At 66.9% G+C, this 12,768-nt stretch overlaps 2 protein-coding genes across 2 annotated transcripts; both read left to right on the top strand.

Moving 5' to 3' along the window:
* The first annotated feature begins 377 nt into the window (after positions 1–377).
* Positions 378–7,890, top strand: SYN1 (synapsin I). Its single transcript, XM_069773939.1, has 13 exons — positions 378–575; positions 1,455–1,512; positions 1,851–1,933; positions 2,465–2,621; positions 3,338–3,427; positions 4,000–4,062; positions 4,518–4,663; positions 5,029–5,097; positions 5,457–5,559; positions 5,877–6,014; positions 6,390–6,453; positions 6,760–7,497; positions 7,588–7,890. The coding sequence occupies exons 1-13, from the start codon at positions 421–423 to the stop codon at positions 7,809–7,811; spliced, it is 2,088 nt and encodes a 695-aa protein (XP_069630040.1). The 5' UTR covers positions 378–420; the 3' UTR covers positions 7,812–7,890.
* Positions 7,891–9,068: 1,178 nt separating this feature from the next.
* Positions 9,069–12,396, top strand: UXT (ubiquitously expressed prefoldin like chaperone). Its single transcript, XM_069774346.1, has 6 exons — positions 9,069–9,199; positions 9,780–9,861; positions 10,604–10,668; positions 11,156–11,263; positions 11,923–11,986; positions 12,091–12,396. The coding sequence occupies exons 1-6, from the start codon at positions 9,132–9,134 to the stop codon at positions 12,142–12,144; spliced, it is 441 nt and encodes a 146-aa protein (XP_069630447.1). The 5' UTR covers positions 9,069–9,131; the 3' UTR covers positions 12,145–12,396.
* Positions 12,397–12,768: the final 372 nt, after the last annotated feature.

The following is a 12,768-nucleotide window of genomic DNA, read 5'->3' as shown; positions in this document are numbered from 1 at the left end:
GATGACCCCCCCTCGTCCCCAATCCCCTCAGTAGGCACCTATAGGGAGACCCCCTATGGCTCAAACCCCTACAGGGAGACCCCTATAGCTCCCTGCCCCTACAGCAGGACCCTCTAGCCCCCCCACCCCCATAGCTCCGACCCCCATCGCCCCCTCCAACCCTGACCCCTATAGCTCCAACCCCTATAGACCCCGCCCCCTATAGCTCAGACCCCTATAGCCCCCCACCCCCAGAGCTCCAACCCCTCCAGGCCCCCCCCCATCCAGCCCCCACCCCCTATAGGCCCCTATAGCCCCCAACCCCCATACCCCCCCATAGCTCTCACCCCTCCAGGCCCCCCCCCGTCCCCTATAGCCCCCCCCCCCCCCAAAGCGACCCCCTATAGGGGGGGATGGAGTACCTGCGGCGGCGGCTGTCGGATGGGAATTTCCTGGCGGGGGGGGGGGGGAGGGGACCCCCCCGGGGCGGGGCCGGGGGTGGGGGGGGGTCCTGGGGGGGGAGGGGCGGGGAGACCCCCCCGGACCCCCCCCCAGCCCCCGCTCCTGCTCGTCATCGCCCCCCCCGGCACCGACTGGTACGTAGGGGAACCCCCAAATCTGGGGGGGGGTCACTTTGGGGGGGTGGATTTTGGGGGGGTGGATTGGGGGGGGTAGATTGGGGGGGGTCAGATTGCGGGGGTCGGATTTGGGGGGGTCGGATTTGGGGGGGTCACTTGGGGGGGTCACTTTGGGGGAGCGGTTTGGGGGGAGTTGGATTTGGGGGGGTCAGTTGTGGGGGTCGGATTTGGGGGGGTCGCTTTGGGGGGGCGGTTTGGGGGGGTCGGATTTGGGAGGGGGTCTCTTGGGGGGGTCACTTTGGGGGCCCAGATTTAAGGGGAGTTGGATTTGGGGGGGTCACTTTGGGGGGGTCAGATTGCGGGGGTTGGATTTGGGGGGGTCGTTTGGGGGGGTGGATTGGAGGGGGTCACTTGGGGGGGTCACTTTGGGGGAGCGGTTTGGGGGGGTCGGATTTGGGAGGGGGTCTCTTGGGGGGGTCACTTTGGGGGCCCAGATTTAAGGGGAGTTGGATTTGGGGGGGTCACTTTGGGGGGGTCAGATTGCGGGGGTTGGATTTGGGGGGGTCGTTTGGGGGGGTGGATTGGAGGGGGTCACTTGGGGGGGTCACTTTGGGGGAGCGGTTTGGGGGGGTTGGATTTGGGGGGGTCTCTTTGGGGGGTCAGATTGGGGGGGTTGGATTTGGGGGGGTCGCTTGGGGGGGCAGTTTGGGGGGTCAGATTTGGGGGGTGGGTTGTGGGGGTCACTTTGGGGGGGTGGATTTGGGGGCGTTGGTTTTGGGGAGGCAGTTTGGGGGGGTCATTTTGGGGGGCTTAGTTTTGGGGGATTATTTGGGGGCATTTTGGGGGCCCTCCCCAGTTTTGGGGTACCCCTGACCCCCCCCCTTGACCCCCCCCCAGGGTGAAGCTCTTCAAGGGTAAATCGGTTCATGGGGACGTGGAGCTGCGAGTGGAGCAGGTGAGTTTTGGGGTCCCCCCCATTTTGGGGGGGGCTACCTTAAATTGGGGGTGTCCCCCGAGATTTTGGGGTCCTCCACAGGTTCTGGGATCCACCTGTAGGGCCTGATGCCCCATTTTGGGGGTTCTGGGGGGTTTGGGGGTCCCCCCCTGGATTTTGGGGTCCCCCCCGGATTTTGGGCGCTCCCTAAACCTCCAATTTGGGGCTTCAGAGAGGGTCGGGAGGGGGGTTGGGGGTCCCAGGGAGGATTCGGAGGGGGGTTGGGGTCCCCCCCCGGATTTTGGGGCCCCCCCCTAGATTTTAGGGTCCCCCCCTGAATTTTGGGGTGTCGCCCCCAGGCTCAGTTTTCGGAGCTCTCCTTGGTGGCCTCCACCCATGGCACCCTCAGCGTCACCATCGACACCCCCCGAGGGGGGGCCAGGTGGGTTTTGGGGGACCCCCACACCCCCCAATTTTGGGGGTGAATTTGGGGTTCTGGAGGGGGATTTGGGGGGGTCAACGGGGGGGTTGGGGTGCAAAGGGGAAGGTTTGGGGGCATGGGGGGATTTTTGGGGTACAAGGAGGGGGGGGAATTGGGGGTCGAATTTTGGGGTGCAGGGTCGAATTTTGGGGTGCCAGCTGGAATTTTGGGGTGCAGGGTGGGATTTTGGGGTGCAGGGTCGAATTTTGGGCTGTTGGGTGGGATTTCAGGATCCAGTGTCCAATTTTGGGGTCCAGGCAGGGAGTATGGGGTGCAGGGCCAAATTTTGGGGGGCCAGCTGGAATTTTGGGGTGCAGGGTGGGATTTCAGGATCCAGTGTCCAATTTTGGGGTCCAGGGTGGGATTTTGGGGTGCAGGGTCGAATTTTGGGGTGCGGCAGGGGGTGTACAACTTTTCCGGGTACACTATCTTGAAGAAGGGGTGTGTGGGGGTTTTGGGGTCCCCCCTGACCCCTCTCCCCCCTCCCCTCAGGCGGGTGCGCCCCGACTTCGTGCTGGTGCGGGAACCCCCCCCCGAGGGGGGGGCGGAGGGGGCCGGGCGGCGGCTGCTGGTGGGGCTGCACCTGGGGGGGGTCCCCAGTACGGACCCCCTCCCCGCCCTGTACGCCTTCGCTCATCCCCCCTGCTTGGTGTGTGGGGGACTGGGAGATACTGGGAGGGACTGGGAGGGGACTGAGGGGGGGCTGAGAGGCACTGGGAGGACATGGGGGGGACTGGGAGGGGACTGGGAGGGAGCTGGGGGGGCACTGGGAGGGACTGGGAGGGAACTGGGAGGCAACTGGGGGGACTGGGGGGGGTCTGGGAGGGACTGGGAGGGGACTGGGTGGGGACTGAGAGGCACTGGGAGGACATGGGGGGGACTGGGAGGGGGCTGGGGGGGCACTGAGAGGGACTGGGAGGGGAGTGGGGGGCTGGGAGGCAACTGGGGGGCCTGGGGGGGGTCTAGGAGGTAACAGGAAGGGCACTGGGAGGGGACTGGGAGGAACTGGGAGGCAACTGGGGGGCCTGGGGGGGTCTGGGAGGCAACTGGGAGGTAACAGGGAGGGCACTGGGAGGGGACTGGGAAGCACTGGGAGGGCATGGGGAGGTAACTGGGAAGCACTGGGAGGGCATGGGGAGGCAACTGGGGGGACTGGGAGGTAACTGAGGGGACCGGGGGGGGCACTAGGAGCATACTGGGAGACACTGGGATGGATACTGGGTGCACTGAGAGGGATGGCGGCTGTGCTGGGAGGCACTGGGAGAAACAGGAGGACACTGGGAGGGATACTGGAGCAGACTGCAAGTGCTGGGCAGGGCTGTCGCACCCCCCCCGCCCCTCCTCCGACATTCCCAGTGCTCCCAGTTTGCCCAGTTGGCACGGCTGCAGCGGGAACTGGGCCCCGAAGCCTTTCCCCTGGTCCCACAGCGCTTCTGCAACCGCCCCCGCGGACTGGTGAGGACTGGGAGGGACTGGGGGGGACTGGGAAGTGATTGGAGTGGACAGGGAGGCACTGGGAAGGACTGGGAGGGGACTGGGGTAACTGGGCGGGGACTTGGAGGGACTGGGAGGGATTCAGAGGGGACTGGGGGCAACTGGGAGGGGACTGGGGGTAACTGGGAGGGGACTTGGAGGGGACTTGGAGGGACTGGGAGGGATTCAGAGGGGACTGGGGGCAACTGGGAGGGGACTGGGGGTAACTGGGAGGGGACTTGGAGGGACTGGGAGGGATTCGGAGGGGACTGGGAGGGACTGGGGGGGATGGGGGAACTGGGAGGGACTGGGAGGAATTGGGAGGGGACTGGGAGGGACTGGTGGGCACTGGGAAGGACTGGGAGGTAACTGGGAGGGGACTGGGGGTAACTGGGAGGGGACTGGGATAACTGGGGGTAACTGGGAGGGGACTGGGGTAACTGGGAGGTGACTGGGGGTAACTGGGACTGGGAGCACTGGGTGGTCACTGGGGGGTTAACTGGGGGTCACTGGGGGGTAACTGGGAGCACTGGTGTAACTGGGGGCTCCCCAAGCTGACGGCCCCCACCTTCCCGGTGACGGTGATGCTCAGCCCCGCCCCTGCAGGGGTGGGCAAGGTGAGGCCCCACCCCTTCCCTGACAAGCCCCTCCCCTCCCTGACTGCGAGCAACCCGGGGGCCGTGGCCTCGAGGGGGCGTGGCCCGGGGGCAGGGCATGTGTGGGCGTGGCCCCATCCTACACAGGGTGGGTGTGGCCTCAAGTGGGCATGGCCTTATGATGCCCCAAATCTATGCATATGTGGGGGGGTGAGATGGGCCCTATGGGGGCGTGGCCATTGGGGGCGTGGCCACTGGGGGTGTGGCTTCTTTGGGTGTGGCCTATAGGGGCGTGGCCCGCATCATGGTGTGGCTTAGCAGTGTCTCCGCCCCCAGGTGTGCAGAGAATCCCCACGGAGGGGGGTGTAGGACTGATTGGGGGTGGGTGGGCGTGTCACGCATGGGCGTGTCACGCATGGGCGTGTCCGGGGAGGGGCATGTCTTCTGTTGTCTCCTCCCCCCCTCTCCCCCCGCAGGTGCGGGTGGGGACGCCGGAGGCGTTGGGGGCGGTGGCCGGGGCCATGGGCGGAGCCCGGGCGGGGGCCCTCCTCCTCCAGGGGGTCCCGGGGGGGGGCCAGCGCCTGCGGGTGCAACGGATCGGGGAGGAGTACAGGGCCCTGCGGTGAGGGGGGGCGTGGGGACACGGGGGGGACGCGGGGCTGGGGGGCGCGTGGGGGCGTCAGGGGGGCTGTGGGGGGAACTGGGGGTGGGGGGGGGAGACGCAGGGGCACTGGGGACACTGGGGACACGGGGGGGTGTGGGGACGTGGGGGGGGATTGGGGGACGTGGGGGGTGTTGGGGACACGGGGGGGAGATGGGGGGGTGTGGGGACAAATGGGGGACATGGGGGGATGGGGGGACATGGGGGGGAGAGGGGGGTCATTGGGGATGCGGGGGACGTGGGGGGGTATGGGGGACATGGTGGGGGGAGGGGACCCAGCTGAGCCCCCCCCTCACCCCGGTGTGTCCCCCCCCCACCCTCCCCAGGTGGCCACTGGTGGCCGGGGACCCCCCGGGGGAGGGGACGCAGATGGAGCCGGTGGCCCTGAGCCCACGGTGAGTGGCAGGGGGCGGGGCTTGGCCCACGGAAAGGGGCAGGGCTTAATCGGTTGGGTGGGGCCACAGGGAGGGGTGGGGCTAAGGGAAGGGGTGGGGCTATCAGGAAGGGGCAGGCTATGAGGAAGAAGGGGCAATGGGGAAAGGGGGCGTGGGCTAGGGTGAAGGGGTGTGGCTAGATGGGTGTGGCTTTGGGGGGCGTGGCCAAGAGAAAGGGGCGTGGCTGGGGCTGTTTCCCATGGGATGGTGCCCTGGGGGTGGGGTGTGTCCCCATGCACAAAGAGGCGTGGCCAGGTGGAGGGGCGTGTCCTCAGATGGTGGGCGTGGCCAACCGAGGCTCCACCCCCTTTCCCCACCAGGCACCGTGGTTGGGTGGATGCCTGCGCCCGCCTCTTTGGGGGCGTCGACATCTGCGGGGTGGAGGCTCTGCGGGGGCCCGACGGGCGGGAGCACATCGTCCAGGTCAGCACCCAACGCCTGGGTGCCCCCCCCCAAATCTGGGTGCCCCCCCAATGGCTGGGTGCCCCCCCAACACCTGGGCCCCCCCCACCCAAAACCTGGGTGCCCACCCCCAAAACCTGGGTCTCCCCCCCTAACCCCTGGGTGCCCCCCAAAACCTGGGTGCCCCCCCATCACCTGGGACCCCCACCCAAAACCTGCGTCCCCCTACCCAATGCCTGCATCCCCCCCCAACACCTGGGCCCCCCCCCCCACCCCCTGGGTGCCCCCCACCCCCAAAACCTGGGTGTCCCCCCCCACCCTCGGGTGCCCCCCCATAGGTGCTGGGCTCCTGGATGCCGTTGCTGGGACCGGGAGCGGCCGAGGATCGGGCCCGCATCGTGGAACTGGTGTTGGAGCGGATGAGGGCGGAGCTGCCCCGCCCACGGAGCCCCTCCCCTGCACGGCCACGCCCACAGGTATCACCCCCACAGACACCCACCCCTAAAGACCCCCCTCGACTTCCTCAAGTCTTCCAGGAGCCACCCAATATCTCCAGGAGACTCCCAAGTCCTCCAGGACCCCCCCTGAGCCCCCCAAGTTCTCCAAGACCCCCCCCAGTCCTCCAGGAGCCCCCCAAGTCCTCTAAGACCCCTCCAATTTCTTCAAGAGCCCCCCCAACATCTCCAAGACCTCCCCTGAGCCCCCCAAGACCTTCAGGTGCCCCCCCAAGTCCTCCCAGAGCTCCCCAAATCCTCCAAGATCCCCCCCAAGTCCTCCAGGAGCCCCCCTAAGTTTTGGGGGTGGGTCCCATGGGGGGGATCATGACCCACCCCCCTTTTTCTGCCCCACAGATGCCGGCGACATCAGGGTCCCCCCGGCCGGGGACCCCGCCCCAGCAGCGACCCCCACCCCAGGGTGAGTGACCCCCCTCCCCCCTAAAACAGGGAGGCCCCCAAATCCTGGGACACCCCCCCAAAACTCTGGGACCCCCCAAAAACCTGGAGACCCCCCCAACCACCCTGGGACGCCCCCAGCCTCTGGGAACCCCCAAAAACCTGGAGACTCCCCCAACCTCCCTGGGACCCCCCCCAAAATTTGGGCACCCCCCCACAGCCCTCAGACCTGCCCCAAATTGGGGACCCCCCCCAAAACCCTCAGCCTGCCCCATTTGGGGTCCCCCTCCAAGCCCCGCCCCCCTAAGCTGTTTCTCTCCCCCCACAGGGGCTCCACCGCCGTCTGGCCCCGCCCAGCCCCGCCCCTCACCTCAAGGGCAGCCCCGCCCTCTGGGAGGCGGGGCCTCACCGCGCCCCGCCTCACCAGGCCCTGCCCCACTGCGAGGCCCTGCCCAGCCCCGCCCTCCAGGCCCCCAGACCCGCCCCCAGACCCCACCTGCTGCTGGGCAGCCCCACCCACAAGCCCCGCCCACCTCTCTGCAGCCCCGCCCACAAGCCCCACCTGCTTCCTCTCAGCCCCGCCCCCCAGTGTCTCCTTCAGTGGCCCAGCCCCGCCCCCCCGGCCCACAGCCCCGCCCCCAGACCCCGCCTCCTGCTGCACAACCCCGCCCACCAGCCCCCCCACCTGCTGTGCAGCCCCGCCCCCAAGCCCCATCTGCTGGCATGCAGCCCCGCCCTCAAGCCCCGCCCACTTCCCCCCAGCCCCGCTCCCCAGGCCCAGCCACCTCTCCTCAAGCCCGCCCTCAGGCCCCGCCCACCTCCCCCCAGCCCCGCCTTCAGACCACGCCCACCTCCCCCCAGCCCCGCCCTCATGCCCCACCCACCTCCCCCCAACCCCGCCTCCCGGGATCCCCCAACTCCGCTCCCAAGCCCCACCCACTGCTGCTCAGCCCCGCCCACCGGGCCCCCAAGCCCCACCCACCACACGCCAACCCCGCCCCCAAGCCCCACCCCTCGCCCCCAAACCGACCTTGGCCCCCAAACCGAGCGGAGCCCAGCCCCCCAGGTAAGTTGGAGGTGGGGGGGCGGGGCCACGCTGGGTCCCGTGGGCGGGGCCTGGGTGGCCCACCCCCTGCTGACCACGCCCCCCCGTTAGCCCCGCCCCCGAGCAGGGAGGGGCCGAGAGCATCCGCTCCCTGCGGCAGAGCTTCGCCAGCCTCTTCGCCGACTGAGGGGGGCCCGGGGGGGCCGCGACCCCCACGTGGGGGGCACCCCGGCATTGGGGGGGGCCCCCCTCCCCCCGCTTGTACCCTCAAGCCCCGCCCACCCCCCCTTTGGGGGGGGAGGGGAGGGGGGGAACAGTCCCGCGTGTGCTCGTGATGTGTGGTGTGTGTCAGCCCCGCCCCCGTTAAGCCCCGCCTCTTTCTGCGCTTAGCCCCGCCCCCCTGTCGCTGGAAGGGGGGGGCAATAAAACCCCTGAGCTGCTGCTGCTGCCTCACTGCTGGGGGGGGGGGCACGACATGGGGGGGGGCTGCTATGGACCCTATAGAACTGGGGGGGGTATGGAGCCTATAGAGCCTGGGGGGGGGGGGTTGCAGCCCCTACAGAGCCGGGTGGGGGAGGCTGTGGACCCTATAGAAGTGGAGGGGGGAGTATAGATCCTATAGACCTGGGGGGGGCATATGGAGCCTATAGAGCTGGAGAGGGGGGTTACAGCCCCTATAGAGCCGGGGGGGGCTGTGGATCCTATAGAAGTGTGTGGGGGAGTATAGGCCCTATAGAACTGGGGAAGGGGCCTATGGACCCTATAGAAGTGTGTGTGTGGGGGAGTATAGGCCCTACAGAACTGGGGAAGGGGCCTGTGGACCCTATAGAAGTGTGTGTGGGAGTATAGGCCCTACAGAACTGGGGAAGGGGCCTGTGGACCCTATAGAAGTGTGTGTGTGGGGGAGTATAGGCCCTACAGAACTGGGGAAGGGGCCTGTGGACCCTATAGAAGTGTGTGTGGGGGGGAGTATAGGCCCTACAGAACTGGGGAAGGGGCCTGTGGACCCTACAGAAGTGTGTGTGGGAGTATAGGCCCTACAGTACTGGGGAAGGGGCCTGTGGACCCTATAGAAGTGTGTGTGTGGGGGAGTATAGGCCCTACAGAACTGGGGAAGGGGCCTGTGGACCCTACAGAAGTGTGTGTGGGAGTATAGGCCCTACAGTACTGGGGAAGGGGCCTGTGGACCCTATAGAAGTGTGTGTGTGGGGGAGTATAGGCCCTACAGAACTGGGGAAGGGGCCTATGGACCCTATAGAAGTGTGTGTGTGGGGGAGTATAGGCCCTACAGAACTGGGGAAGGGGCCTGTGGACCCTATAGAAGTGTGTGTGGGGGGGAGTATAGGCCCTACAGAACTGGGGAAGGGGCCTGTGGACCCTATAGAAGTGTGTGTGTGTGGGAGTATAGGCCCTATAGAACTGGAGGGGGGAGTACAGCTCCTGTAGAGCCGGGGGAGGGGCCTGCGGACCCCACAGACCTGGGGGGGGCGGTTCCAGCCCCTATAGATCGGGGGCGGGGCAGCAGGCCCCTCTAGCCCCGCCCCTGCCGTCCCCGCCTTGCGCCGCTTCCCCCCGGGCGCGTCGCGCGGCGATGACGCTTCCCCGCCCCGCCCCCCCCTCCCGCCGTGTCGCGGCGCGATGACGTAGCGGCGGCGATGGCGGCGGTGGGGAAGGCGCAGCGCTACGAGGCGTTCGTCAGCGACGTGCTGCAGCGCGACTTGCGGTACGTGACGGCAGCGCGGACCGCCCCCCTCCGCCCCGCCCACCCCTCCTGGCCACGCCTCCCCCTCGGACCCCGCCCCCTGGTCACCCCCCACCCCCGCTCCTGTACCGGGACCCCCCGAATTCTGACCCCCCCCATGCGGTTTCGGCCCCGCCCCTGCCCCGTGTCTGACCGCGCCCCCAATTCTAGCCACGCCCACCATTCATGACCACACCTACGCCCCTTTCCCCACCCCCACATTCCTTTCTTTGTGGCCGGCCCCCCCCCCCCGCGTGTCGTTAGGCTCCACCCCGCTGCGCTCCGGCCCCGCCCCCTTTCTGGCCCCACCGGGCTGGTCATGCTCTGACCCCGCCCACGTGTGCTGGCCATGCCCCATCCGACTCCACCCCACAATCCTAGCCGCATCCTCGCCCCTGGCCACGCCCCCCACCTCTCCTCCAGCTCCGCCCCCCCTTTCCATCCACGCCCCCATTCCCAGTTGCATCCCACGTCCGACCACGCCCCCTTTGAGGCCACGCCCCCTCCACCATACCCCACCCCTCCATGCTCCTCCCCCCGAGGCCAACAGCGCCCCCTACAGGCGGGTGCAGGAGCAGCGGGACGGCATCTTCGAGCAGCAGGCCCAGGTGCTGCAGCTCCGCACGGCCCTGGCCCGCCTCCAGGTGGGCGGGGCCTCCGGGGGGGCGGGGCTTAAGGGGCGGGGCCTGGGAAGGGATGGGGGTGGGGGGATTGGGGGGGTCAGAGGGTATTTGGGGGTCCTGGAGAGGGATTTAGGGGGGTATTTTGGGGAGGTGGGGGGGCATTTGGGGGTGTAGGGGGGTATTTTGGGAGGTGGGGGGGATTTGGGGGTCCCATGGGGGATTTTGGGGGGAATTTATGGGGTGGGGGGTATTTTAGGGGGTGTGGTGGAGTATTTTTGGGTCCCAGGGGGAGATTTGGGGGGGTATTTTGGGGGGTTGGGGGGGATTTAGGGGTGCTGGGGGGGATTTGGGGGTGTAGGGGGTGGTATTTTGGGAGTTGGGGGGGATTTGGGGGTCCCACAGTGGATTTGGGGGGTATTTTAAGGGGGTGGGGGGTATTTTAGGGGGTGTGGTGGGGTATTTGTGGGTGCCGGGGGGGGATTTGGGGGGGTATTTTGGGGGGTTGGGGGGGATTTAGGGGTGCTGGGGGGCATTTGGGGGTGTAGGGGGGGGCATTTTGGGGGTTGGGGGGATTTAGGGGTGCTGGGGGGGATTTGGGGGTGTAGGGGGGTATTTTGGGGTGTGTGGGGGTATTTGGGGTTTCTGGGAGGGGATTTGGGGGGGTGTGGGGTATTTGGGGTCTCAGGGGGGTATTTTGGGGGGTGGGGGGTATTTGGGGGTCCCGGTGGGGGATTTGGGGGTGCTGAGTGTCGTCCCTCCTCAGGAGGCGCCCACCCCCCTGCGCACCCAGGTCGACCTCGGCTGCAATTTCTTCGTCACAGCGGAAGTGTGAGTTTGGGGGGGGCACCCCAAAAATCTCCTGGGACCTGCCCCAAATACACCCCAAAATCCCAAAAAAACTCCCTGGGATCCCCAACTTTGCCCTCTGCCCCCCCCCCCCCCCCAAAACCCTCCCACCCCTCAGGTACCCCCAAATCCCCCTCTCGAACACCACAGGGATCCCCAAAATCCCTCTTAGCCTCCCCCAGGGACCCCCAACCACCCCCCATGACCCCCAAAATGACCCCATAACCCCCCCAGTGCCACCCTGACCCCCCTAGGGACCCCCAAAATAACCTCATGACCCCTCCCAGGCCCCGTCTGGGACCCCAATACCCCCTCTGGGACCCTCCCAGGGCCACCCTGCCCCCCCCAGGCGTCCCCACCCCCCCCCCGGACCCCCAAAATGACCCCATAACCCCCCCGGGCCCCCCTGCCCCCCCTCAAGGGCCCCCCAGGCCCCCCCTAACCCCTCCCATGTCATTCCCCCCCCCAGGCCATCCCCCCAGCGAGTTTTCGTGGCTCTGGGCTACGGGTTCTTTGCGGAGCTGACGTTGCCGGAGGCCCTGCGTCACCTCGATCGTCGCAGCCGCCTCCTCGACCGGTAAGACACGCCCTGACCCCGCCCTGGCCATGCCTTTAAGGCTTGGCCACGCCCCTTTCCTCCAAAAGGCTCCACCCCTGCATGATAGGGGCCACCGCCCCAAAGTGGTGAGACTGCTGAAGCAGCTGAAGGAAGCTCCTGGGTTAGTAGGCCACGCCCCATGAGGCCACGCCCCCTGAAAATGCCACACCCCCTCCTTCTGGGTGTGCCCCCAAGTCAGACCCCACCCACCCCTATAGATACCCAAGCGGCTCCATGGGGGAGTGGCTGCAGGAGGTGCCTGGTGCTGTAAACCCTGCCCCCAGGCAAGGCCACGCCCCCCACAAGCCCCTCCCTGACTGGCAAAGCCCCTCCTCTTTCTCCTAAGCCATGCCCCCTCAACCAGGGCCCTCCCCCCTGAGCCAGCCCATGAGGCTCTAGGTGCAGTTCTGGGCTGGGCAAGCCACGCCCTCTGCCCGAGAAGACCACGCCCCCACTAAGCCCCACCCATCTTAACCAGGCCACGCCCCCCCCATGGAGGCCACATCCTTTCCCCGTCACCAAATAAGGGTGACCGGCCAACCTCCTCTGCAGGCACCACCCCCATATCAGGGAGGCTCCACCCCCATATGGGGTGGCTCCACCACCTGAGGCCACGCCCTTTTCTCCTCCCCCCCCAGGCTCAGCGAATCCCTGACGCGGGACGGGGCCAAGATCCGGGCGCACATCAGGCTGGTGCTGGAGGTAACCCCGCCTCCCCAGATGCCTTCTTCCCACCCCCTGGGGGGGTGGGGTCCTCCTGCCCCTCCCCCGCCCCATAACCCTGTGCCCCTCCCCTCCCCCCCCAGGGTCTACGGGAGCTCCAAGGTCTCCAGGACCCTCCAACGACCTCTGACCCCTGACAGCCTCAGGCCATGCCCACCTCGGACACGCCCACCTCGGATGCCTGGGTCGCTTCCTCAGCCTGGATAATCCTGAGTAAAATGCGTGTAAACTTGGAGTAACACGTGTGTAAGCCCGGAGTAATGTGCGTGTAATGCTGGAGTAAAGTGTGTGTAAACCCAGAGTAAGGCATGTGTAATGCTGGAGTAAAGTATTTGTAAACCCAGACTAAGGCATGTGTAAAGCTGGAGTAAAGTGTGTGTAAGCCCGGAGCAATGTGTGTTTAAACCTGGAATAAGGCGCATGCAAATCCAGAACAAGTGTGTGTAAGCCTGGAGTAGTGCATGCTGGAGTAAGGTGGATGTAAATCTGAAGAAGAGTGTGTAAATCCAGAGGAAAGCATGTGCAAAGCTAAAGCATGTGTAAAGCTGGAGCAAAGCATGTGTAAAGCTAGGGTGAGGTATGTATAAACCTAGAATAAGGTGGTGAGGAATGTGCACGCTAGGGGACATGTGGGGCGGGTGCGCACCCCCCTCCCCAGCGGTGTCACGATATTGGAGTAAACCCTGTGTAAAGTGCGAGTAATCCTTGGGGGGGGCCACAGGTGAAGCCACTGTGGGTGGGGGGAAACCAGGTGTAAAAAA

The sequence above is a fragment of the Haliaeetus albicilla genome, chromosome 29 (assembly GCF_947461875.1).
Source record: "Haliaeetus albicilla chromosome 29, bHalAlb1.1, whole genome shotgun sequence".
Taxonomy (NCBI): domain Eukaryota; kingdom Metazoa; phylum Chordata; class Aves; order Accipitriformes; family Accipitridae; genus Haliaeetus; species Haliaeetus albicilla.
Note: the sequence above shows the minus strand (reverse complement) of the source record. Positions and strands in the feature narration are given on the sequence as shown.

Coding starts and splice junctions, on each gene's coding strand:
- SYN1 (XM_069773939.1), top strand. CDS start 421: ATGGGAATTTCCTGGCGGGGGGGGGGGGGAGGGGACCCCCCCGGGGCG. Junction 2,622..3,337: donor TCGCTCATCCCCCCTGCTTG/GTGTGTGGGGGA, acceptor CAGTGCTCCCAG/TTTGCCCAGTTGGCACGGCT. Junction 4,063..4,517: donor CCCCTGCAGGGGTGGGCAAG/GTGAGGCCCCAC, acceptor CTCCCCCCGCAG/GTGCGGGTGGGGACGCCGGA.
- UXT (XM_069774346.1), top strand. CDS start 9,132: ATGGCGGCGGTGGGGAAGGCGCAGCGCTACGAGGCGTTCGTCAGCGAC. Junction 9,200..9,779: donor GTGCTGCAGCGCGACTTGCG/GTACGTGACGGC, acceptor CGCCCCCTACAG/GCGGGTGCAGGAGCAGCGGG. Junction 11,987..12,090: donor ACATCAGGCTGGTGCTGGAG/GTAACCCCGCCT, acceptor CTCCCCCCCCAG/GGTCTACGGGAGCTCCAAGG.